Source organism: Notamacropus eugenii, chromosome 5, assembly GCF_028372415.1.
Source record: "Notamacropus eugenii isolate mMacEug1 chromosome 5, mMacEug1.pri_v2, whole genome shotgun sequence".
NCBI classification, from domain to species: domain Eukaryota; kingdom Metazoa; phylum Chordata; class Mammalia; order Diprotodontia; family Macropodidae; genus Notamacropus; species Notamacropus eugenii.
Genome location: NC_092876.1, coordinates 44,343,267 through 44,353,666, shown reverse-complemented (window position 1 = coordinate 44,353,666; position 10,400 = coordinate 44,343,267). Strand labels below are relative to the sequence as shown.

General features: G+C 43.9%; 1 protein-coding gene across 9 annotated transcripts in view; it reads left to right on the top strand.

Annotated features, from left to right (window-relative positions):
* Nucleotides 1-10,400, top strand: part of CHD5 (chromodomain helicase DNA binding protein 5) — a 146,577-nt gene that overhangs the window by 33,924 nt on the left and 102,253 nt on the right. For 8 of the 9 annotated variants that reach the window (XM_072608709.1, XM_072608708.1, XM_072608703.1 and 5 more), the window contains exon 2: nt 5,407-5,597. In XM_072608709.1, the coding sequence (XP_072464810.1) occupies nt 5,407-5,597 (191 nt within the window). The remainder of the gene's footprint in view (nt 1-5,406; nt 5,598-10,400) is intronic. The other variant, XM_072608706.1, reaches the window with a different exon arrangement.

Sequence of the window (10,400 nt, the reverse complement as noted above, 5' to 3'; positions counted from 1 at the left end):
CTTCCTTCCTTCCTTTCTTTGTTTCTTCGTTTCTTTGTTTCTTTCTTTCTTTGTTTCTTTGTTTCTTTGTTTCCTTCCTTCTTTCTTTCTTTCTTTCTTTCTTTCTTTCTTTCTTTCTTTCTTTCTTTCTTTCTTTCTTTCTTTCTTTCTTTCTTTCTTTCTTCCTTCCTTCCTTCCTTCCTTCCTTCCTTCCTTCCTTCCTTCCTTCCTTCCTTCCTTCCTTCCTTCCTTTCTTTCTTTCTTTCTTTCTTTCTTTCTTTCTTTCTTTCTTTCTTTCTTTCTTTCTTTCTTTCTTTCTTTCTTTCTTTCTTTCTTTCTTTCTTTCTTTCTTTCTTTCTTTCTTTCTCCTTACTACCTATACGACCTTGTGTGGGTTTTTTGACCCTTCCTTCCTTCTTTTCTCCTCACTCTCTTATTTTAAGGGAACCCTCTTCTCTGAATCAGTGCCTATTGTCTGAATTGGGTTCAGTCTTGGGGAACTCTGAATACTTAGAAGAATCAGGCCAGGGGTTAACAGGTTGCCCTATTAGTGGTAATCTTCTCCGATGAAGGAACTTTCTGTATATGCTAGTCATCTCCACATGACAAACCTTGGACCTTTGGACCCTTGTTATGTGAGATACATACAAAGTAAACGTAAGATAACAGGGGGGAGACCTTAGTACTTGGGAGATGGGGGTACCTGAAAAGGCCTTCTGCAAAGGGTAGCATTTAATCTGTGTCTTGAAGGAAACCAAGGATTCTTAAAGTAGTCAGGGAGGAGGGGAGGGCATTCTGGGATAGCCAGTGCAAAGTCGTGGACTTGGGAGACACATATGTATAATGTATGATGAACAACAAATAGGTCAATGTGATTGAATCATAGAAGGCAGTGATGTGTTAGATGAAGACTAGGAAAATAGGACAGGGTCAGGATGTGAAGAGCTTTAGGCATAAGTTAAACAGAGGAGTTTATCTTTGATTCTCAGGAATCAGTGAGGAAATCATGAGATTGTAGTTTATGGGGTTGGGATGGGTCCGACCTGTACACTAGGAAAATTACAGAATTATCATGGGATCATAGATTTAGAACTGAAAAATATTTCTGAGATCATCCCATCCAAGTCCCTCATTTTACAGATGAGGAAACTGAGGCAGCAAGAGGTCAAGGGACTCACCCCAAGGTCATATAGGTAGTAAGTGGCAGATCTAGAATCCAACCTGATGTATTTAGACTCCAAAGTCATGGTACTACATTGTCCCTATGATCCTTTGACCCAATACATAACACATAGAATGAGTTAGATTATAGCCCTTGAACTGCAAGGGACCTCAGAAGCCATCTGGTCCAACCCCCATCATTTTACAAATGAAGACATTGAGTCTCACAGGTAATGAGAGAGATAGGTTTAGAATCCATGTGTTTTGACTTCGGATCCAGTTCTCCCTCCCCTGTACCATGTTCCATCTTAGTGTCAGGGTGGCATATAGTTGGGCAAATACAGTTCTTGGATTAGGTACACATCACACACTCGATATTCTGATGTATAGCCCCTTTCCTGTATGTTAGACTGAACACTGGATGAATGATCCTGAGAGTGCTGTCCATTCAGCACCCTCCGCCCAACTGCCCGAGAGTCTCAATCCTGAGTCCATAGGACTATCACTAGCTCTGTCTCCTAGTGAATCAGGCTCAGGGGTTGGCCTTTACAACTAGATAATAATAATAACTACATTTATAGAACACTCTAGGGTTTGCAAAGTGCTATACATATGTTATCTCCTTTGATCCTCCACACAATCAGGTGTGGTAGGTTCTATCATTATCCTCACTTTGGGGCACCTAGGTGGTGCAGTGGATAGAGCACCAGTGCAGGAGTCAGGAGGACCTGAGTTCAAATCTCACCTCAGACACTTGACACTCACTAGCTGTGTGACCTTGGGCAAGTCACTTAACCCCAATTGCCTCATCCTGGATCATATCATGTCATCCTGATAATATCTGGTCACTGGATTCAGATGGCTATGGAGGAGAAGTGAGGCTGGTGACCTGCACAGCCCTTACTCACTCAAAACAAAGTCAAGTGCAAGTCATGTCATCATTTCTCCGATGGCATGGTCTTCTTTGTCAACGAAGGACAAACACATACACCCCCACTTTACAGATAAGAAAACTAAAGCTATCCTCCCTCATCTCCCTTCTGGACAAAGGAACTCCTCTGCCTGGGGCAGATTTGGCACAGTTTTTTGATCTTCAAGAAAATCCCAGTGAGCAGTTTCCTAACATTGCAGATTCTCTCTATAAGGACCATCCATATCTTCATCATTATCTTCATTCACCATCATCTTCTTCTTTCCCCTTGTCCTCCTCTTCCTCATCTTCCTCCTTTTCCTCCTTCTTCTTATCACAGCCTCATGCAATATCTGTGCTCAGTTCCAGGCTCCCTGGGAGAGTCCCACTGAATAGCAGCTCTACCATCTCACCACTTTGGGCAGCTAAAGCCACCCAGGAGAATTTTCATTAAAAGAAGAGTCATATTAGATGGCGTAGTGATAGAGAGTTGAATTTGGAGACAGGAAGACCCAAATTCAAATCATACTTCACACATTGGCTGGCTACGTGACCATAGACAAGTTACTTAACCATTATTCGCCTCAGTTTCCACATCCATAAAGTGGGGACAATAATAGAAGTTATCTATCTCCCAGGGTTTCTGTGAGGAACAACTAATATAATATTTGTAAAGAATTATTTAAATGTTAGCTGCTGTTATATTACATATAATTGGGGAAGGATAATTAAATTATCTACTTCTTAGGTAGCTTTCTAGTGAAGAAAGTGATTAGTAAGCCTCTTAAAGCCTGATAGAAATATGAGTTAGTTCTATTGTGGCCTCAGCTGTGTTTTCTGTAAAGCCCAGCCCAGGTCTGAAAACGTACCTTGCCAGGTCTACTGCCTGTGCTCAAGAAATAGCGCTTGATTGATAGTATGAGCTTCCTTAAGGCCACCGTGGTAAGTCAGTAGATGTGGGGTTGGGGTCACTGAGTCTAGAGGTTTCTGTCAGAGTCTAGGGAAACAGCACAGTGGAAAGAATACTGACCATAAAACCAAAGGGTCTGGGTTCAAATCCCACCACTTTGTGACCTTAGGCAAATCATTTCAACCTCCTTGGACCTCAGTTTCTTCATCTGTAAAAGGAGAGGGTTGAACCAGATGGCCCCTAAGGTCCCTTTGTCCATAAATCTATGATCTTAAGGGAATGGTGATAGGCAGTTAAGAAATGGAGAGAATGTTTATTGGGAGTGGTGTGAAAAGAAAGGCAACTGGGGTTAGAGGTTAAATGCCAACATAATTTTCCTAAAATATATTGCCAGTCATTAGCTCAAGAATCTTCAGTGACTCCACATTGACCCCAGAATAAAATAAAGATTTCACAATCTTTATAGCAGTTAAAAACTTCACAATTTGGCTCTGGCTTGCCTTCTAGGCTTATCTCCCATTACTCCTCCTCATGCACTCAACTGTCCTCATTCCTGTTCCCACTCCCTTTTATCTCTGGATCTTCAAACAAGTGCTTTGCACTCCCAGGATGCACTGCTTTCTCACCTCTACTCTGAATCTTAAATATCTTTCAAGGCTCAGAGCAGAAAGACTCAAAAGTCTTTCTTAATCTACTCAGTTGTTGCTCTCTCTCCATCCTCAAATTACCTTGTATTTGTTTACCTGTAGTAGCTAGAACAACCCCTCACATGTGGGTCCTTATAAAAATAACCTTTTTGGGGAGTCAGTGGGTCAGTACCCACTCAAGGCCATAGCTCAGAGCCCCCACCGATGTGATTCCTTTTACCAGCAAATAAGAGAGGACATTACTTCAAAGTAAGAGATTAATCAAACAATATACAGTAAATAAGATGACAGGAAAAGATTCTCCCCCCCGCCCTGCACTCATGAGGTATTCTTTTTTCAGAGGTTTTTTCAGAGGTTACCACACCACCATTGGGAAAAGGTACACACACGAAGAATATGTTTGACTATGGGAACATGCGTGGAGGGTATATATGTAGGGAACAAGTATGAGTATGTGTACCTTTATTCACATTTCTTTATTTGCAATTAAAAAATTCACATTTTAAAATTTTACAATAAAGAAACTCACATTTCCTTGTTCCTGTCCTCATTTCTCCCCTGGCTGCACTACTTTGGGACTTTTCTGATTTTCCCACCATGCCTCTGCAGCTGCACCTGTCCTCCCCTCATTCTTTTTGTAAATTATCTTCCTTCATTAGATTATAAACTCCTTGAGGTCAGGGACTTTCTTTTTTTTCTTTCCATTTGTATCTCCAGCATTTAGCATGGTGCCTGACATATCTAGTAGGTGCTTTAATAAATGTTTGTTGATTAACTGATGTATCAGAAACTCTTATGTTTATGTTATACCCATGGAGGGCAGATCTATGTAGGGAGAAACATGCTGCAGGTGTGTGTGTGGGGGGCCCTGATGCTGTAGAATTGCTGACATTCTCTAGTGATGTCATTGCCCTTTTCTTTCTTCTTAGCTCCTCAGAATTTCATTCCTATTTTGCATTAGGTATCATGTCACCTTCATTGGTCTTTCTCATTGGTTGCTGAGCTGTTCTCATCATTTTCTGAGTCTCATCTCTTCAGGGTCAATTTCTGGGCTCTCTGCTTTCATCCACTAAGGTTTAGTGTCTAGAAAGTCTTCTTGGCTAGGTTATGCTGAAACTTTTTTAATGAAATGGTCATGAGATACCATCGCTAGGAACCACCTCCCCCCCAAAAAAGTGATCCCAAGATAAGATTAATTCTATTCTTTTAACTATTTCTTTGTCCCCTGGTGGTTCCAGACAACTATCTGACTTAAGGTTAGAAAAATCCCTTATCAGTCCTGTTTAACATTTGAATGTGAGGGAACTTGCACCCCCCCAAAACTCATGCAGGAGTTGGGTGGAGACTGGAGTGATAAAGCCCATTTCACTTTCCAAATCCTCTTTGGCTATTGGCATGTAAATAAATTTGGGCAAGAACATATTGGTAAGGTGAGGTATCTGGACTTCTTTCATCTGGCATATCTGCTTCTTTTGTTTAACTCTGCTTAGCCCAGAAGGGAGATCTCTTTAAAAAGCATGTTGGAGACCTCAGTAGACATCTTGAACCCTGGCGCTTATTTTTTGTTTTTATCTCTGTATTCCTGCCGCCTATGTGTTTGGGCACATAAAATGAATTTAGGATGTGTTTGTTGAGTTGGGAGAAGGGGAAAGAGTCTGGGTCTGGGTAGAACTGGGAGAGAAGCAGATGGGCTATGAGGGGGGAGGTGTTGGAGGGGAAGCATGGAAAGGTAGGAGGGAAATGTGAATTTGCTTTTAGAGGTAATGGCTAATTCCTGACCCATCCACACCCCTTCCTAGGGCTTTCTCCTTACTCCTCGAAGGGCCTGAGTAACACCCCTGTCTTTTGGTTGCCTCCAGAAGAAGAGGATGGGGGCCTTGAAGGCCTGGAAGAATTCTATCCTGAGGAACCAGTGTGTGTTCCCAAGAAGAAGAAATCCAAGAAACTCAAGGAGAACAAGACATCTAAAGTAAAACGGAGAAAGAAAGAGGTACAAATATGGTCCCTTGGTGCGGGTTGAGAAAGGAACTGGGGACCAGGGATATAAAAGATGGCTGATCCAGGCAGGCTCTGGCCACCTGTGTTGCTCTTGTCTCTTTGTCTATATCAATATGAAATAATTAGTTAAATTAATGAAAAGGCAGGTTACTTTGTGTTGGAAGCACAAAAAATTGGAAGGCTGGAGAATTGGATTTTAGACTTAACTGTTTGACCCTGGGAGATTTAGTTCCCCTTTCTTGGCCTCACTTTTCTCATATGATTCATAGAACTTGGACTAGAAGAGGGACCTTAAAGTCTGTGAGAAAACTGAGTTCTGAGGAAGTTGAGTGATTTTTCCAAGGTCACTCACTTGATAAATGTCATTGGCAGGGTTTGAATCCAGGTCTTCTGATTTCAAAGTCAGAGCTCTTTCCCCTTTACAAGGCTGAGTTAGTGGATTTAAAATATTTAGAAAAGAATACAGGGACTATTATATACAGCCCCTTAGTCTGAGGATGATGTTGGACACTGTCCTCTGTCTTGATCAGACCTTATCTTTAATGTTATGTTTAGTCTGGGTGTCCTATAAGGTGGAAGGACAGTGATAAGTTGGAGACTCTTAGGATGAGGGAGGGGTGAGATATGTTCTTCCTTTAAGTCTCAACTAAAATCCCTCTTTTACCAAAAATCTTCCCCAGTCCCTCTTAATTCAAATGCCTTCTCCCTGTTCATTATTTTCCATTTGTCCTGTATAGAGCTTGCTTTGTATATATTTGCTTGCTTGTCTTCTCTAATTAGATTGTAGGGTAGGGACTATCTCTTGCCTCTTTTTGTATCTCCAGGGCTTATCCCAGTGCTGGGCACATAGTAGGTGATTAATCAGTGTTGATTGATTGTTCTGCTTGGCCCCTGAGGGAAGAACTAAAATTACTGTTGCCCAGAAGCAGATTTCACCATGATAGAAGGAGTATAGGGTAGCTTCTTCATTTAAGGTCTTGTGTAGAGACTGGATGCCCATTTATTGGGGATGTTGTAGAAGAATTCTGACTGAGCCACAGGCTGACCATGTTGACCTCTGAATATAGAGGCTAGAAGGAAGCTCTGGTATAGGAGTCAGGAGCCAGTATCAGTAAGCACCCCAACATATACAGGGGGGCCTGCTATCACAGGTTCTTTGATCTGCTTTTCTAAAAGGAAAGGCAACTTTTGAGGGGTCAACAATCACTTTAAACAAGCACCTGTGTCATTCACCTAGTTCAGGGGAAAAAGTTAGCACCCTGAACTTCAGAGGAAATACAGAGGAATCAAAATCAACAGACATGCTTTCAATTGTCTGACATAAGCAATGTATAACATCATAGATCAACAGACAGAACCAACTGTCTGACCATTACATACATACATAGCTACCAGAGAGGGAAGCACCAACGTCTGGATTTTCAAAGCCAGGAGGGCTGCTTAGCAGCTACCCAGAGTCTTGTCTGGCACACAAAGCTTCTTCCAAAAACTAAGCCCCAAAATAAAACCTTTCCTCAGAGTAGTTATACATTTTTTAGAGCCAGAGGGCATCATAACCCTTGAGAACTAGTATCTCATTAGAAAATTAACAAAAGGTGTGAGCCTTCCTACAAATCTTCCCAGGTCCATTAATGGATGGGGAAGATCTTTAATCACATTAAAATAATTAACAGTACAAATACATACACTTGTTTCTAGTTAAAAAAAAAAACAACTCTTGTTTCTGTACTTTACTCCTAGTAAAGACTCTTGGTTGATAAAGGCAAGATTCAGTCAGAGGCACTTGATTATACTAAAACAAAAGCAGCAAAAGATCCTACTTTGCTTGCCATTACAGAGCCACAGGCTGACCATGTTGGCCTCTGAATATAGGGGTTGGAAGGATGCTCTGGTGTAGGAGTCAGGAGGCTTGCTCCTGAATTCTAGATTCTGGTCTCTGACCTATCCTGGCCAGCCACAGAGCCATCCTTGCATCAAGACCCACACCTACACCATCCATTCCCCTCATGTGCAGCTTTCTTTGTGAACCCTTGTCCAGGAAGGTCTGCAAGGATCTGTACTGCAATGCAGCAACTGCTGATGCCTCCTCTTCAGGCTGGCCCCCAGGGAAGACTATAAGTCTCCCCAATATATTTTAACCTTAAGTGTTCCCTAGGCAGCTCTTTCTGTTGGGAGACAGAAGGACTCTTCTATATTTATGTTCTCTCCTCATTCCCATCCCCATGCCGTTTACCCTGACCAAACAGTCCTGGAATCCCACTGGCTATCCTTAAGGCAGAGCTTGATGATTATTGAATCTGGGTCACAACTCTGAATGAATGAATGAAAAAGATTTATTAAATGCTCACTAGGTATCAAGCACCGTGCTATGAGTGGGAGATAGCTATAGTGAAACTTGACAATCCCTGCTCTCGAGGACCTCATGCTCTAACTGGGACAAATAACAGAGACTGGAAATGCCTTCAAGGCACAGAGGGTTTTGCATTACCCAAGTCATTAATAGGACAGCCCGAGGCTACTGTAGGGTGTCTGCCGCATCGCATCGTAGATGGGGAGGTCCATCTCCTCAGGAATGGAGTTGTGGATTTCCACCCCCCTCAAACCTTGTGAGCAGTCAAACCGTAAGGGGAAAAGCAAGGGGCTGGGGACTCCCATTCCATATAGGTTCTGGACTAGGTTGGACTAGGTTCCATATAGGTTCTGGATGAGGCTGGAGGGAAGTCAAAGGGATAGGGTGCTCTCTCTCTCCATTCACCCCCAAATTCTGCTGAAAGGAACCTTAGAGATTACTAGCACTTAGTCCATCCCCCTCATTTTATAGATAAGGAAAACATAGATCTGTAGACTTGTTCATGGTCACAGCCTAGTAAGTGACAGGAGGATGTTGGGTAGAGCATTGAATGACTCACCCATATGAGAGTAGTTTTCTTAGGCAGCTTTGGAAAGAATGCTAGATTTGAAACCTGAAGACCCAGGTTCAAATCCTAGCTCTTCTTCTGAACATTCCCTTGTGTGACCTTGGAGCAGTCTCTTCCTTTCTCTGGGACTCAGAGTGACTCAAATGCTACTCTCTTCCAGAAAACTCTACTAATGAGGTCTCTAGTTTCACACTCTTTTTTTTATAGATAAGAAAACTGAGACCAAAAGAGGAGAAATGATTTACCTAAAGTCACCCCAGTAGTGTAGCAAGTAGGATTATGAACCCACATCCTTTGAATCCAGAGCCTTCATTTCCCAGGCTCTCTCCCCACTCTCAACCCTCCCCCCCTGCCCCGGCCCCTGTACACACACACACACACACACACACACACACACACACACACACACACACACACACACACACACACACACACCCCACACACAGAGTGTGAGCACTGACCTCACAGGGCTAACGGGAAGATTGAATGAGATCATGGATATAAAGCTCTGTTCATACTTTAGAGTGCTAAATGTCATCTGTCTTGATCCTCCTCATCACCCTCCTCCCTTTCTCCTCTCCTTTCTCTTTCCTCCCCCTTATCTTTCCTCTCTTCCTCCTTTCTCTCTTTTCTTTTTTTCCTCCTTCTTTCCCTCTCCCCTCATCTTCCTCCCTCTTCCCTCCTCCTCCTCTCTCTTTTCCTCTCCTCCCTGGGGATCCTGAAAGAGTTGTCGCTTTTGGAATCTTCTCTGTCCCTCTCCTGCCCTGTTCCAGTGGGCAAAAAGCTGGGTTGAATCCCAGCCCCGTCCCTGGCCAGCTTGGTGCCTTGGGGGCAAATCACTCTCTCCATCTCTGAGCCTCAAGAAGTTCCCAAACTGTAAAATGGGAACCATTCTAGCAGTTGCAGCCCAGGGCTGTGTAAGGACTTAAATAAACGTGAATTGTCCCAGTAACATTAGTGATTATTGCTACTAATGACAATTTTCTTCAGGTCTCCAGAGGTGGTAGATAGAAACGTAGTGCCTGTAGGGGATGAATAGAGGGAGGTGTGGTCCTGCAAACCCTATCTGCTGCCTCCTGCGTCCGGCGACCAGGGAGCACGGAGAGGAGAAGGAGAGGAGGGATTGAGTGTCTGGAATGGTTCTGGTCACCTTTCAAGGCTGGCCCCTGACTCCCCATCCTCTCCACCCACTCCAAAAGTGGAGCAAAATGGTTGCTGTTTCCGGAAGCAGAAGCGCCCACGGATCCAGCTGTTGATACCTTGAGCACCAGCTGCTGGAGTCCTAGCGCTGCTCGGTCTCCTTTTGCATTTTAATTTCGCAGGCTGAGCCTCCGAGCCCCTCCCCCTAGCCGCGGCTTCCTCCCCTCCTCGGGATTTGTGTGCAGGCAGCTTGTTTTCTCGTCTCTCCATCCTTCCCTCCTCTTCCCTCCAGTTCCCCAGCCTCCTTCAGTCTATCCTTCCTTCTTCCTGGCTAGCAGGCCCTGGGGTGAGGAAGAAACACCTGGCCAGAGGCCGCTCCCGAGCCCCCCAGCCCCTCTCCCAATGCCCCCCAGCCCCCACCTCTGGTCCCTCTCCAGCCCTCTGCTGGAGACCGAAATCTCCCTGAGCCCCAGACTGTCCGCTCCAGTGCGCTGGGGACCGCGGGCTGGTTACGCAACACTTTCTCTGGAAGCCAATGAAAAGGCTTCCTAGTTTTAGTTTTTTCTCCCTCAAAGAGCCTCTAAATATGTCCGAAATCTGTACAAGGCTCCAGGAAAGGGAGGGTCTTTATCTCACCATGTCACCACTTGAATGGATTCTAGTTCAATATACCCTCTTTCCCTCCTCCTTACCCTCTATCTCCCCTTCTCCCCTTCCCTTTTTGCTTCCTTCCTTTC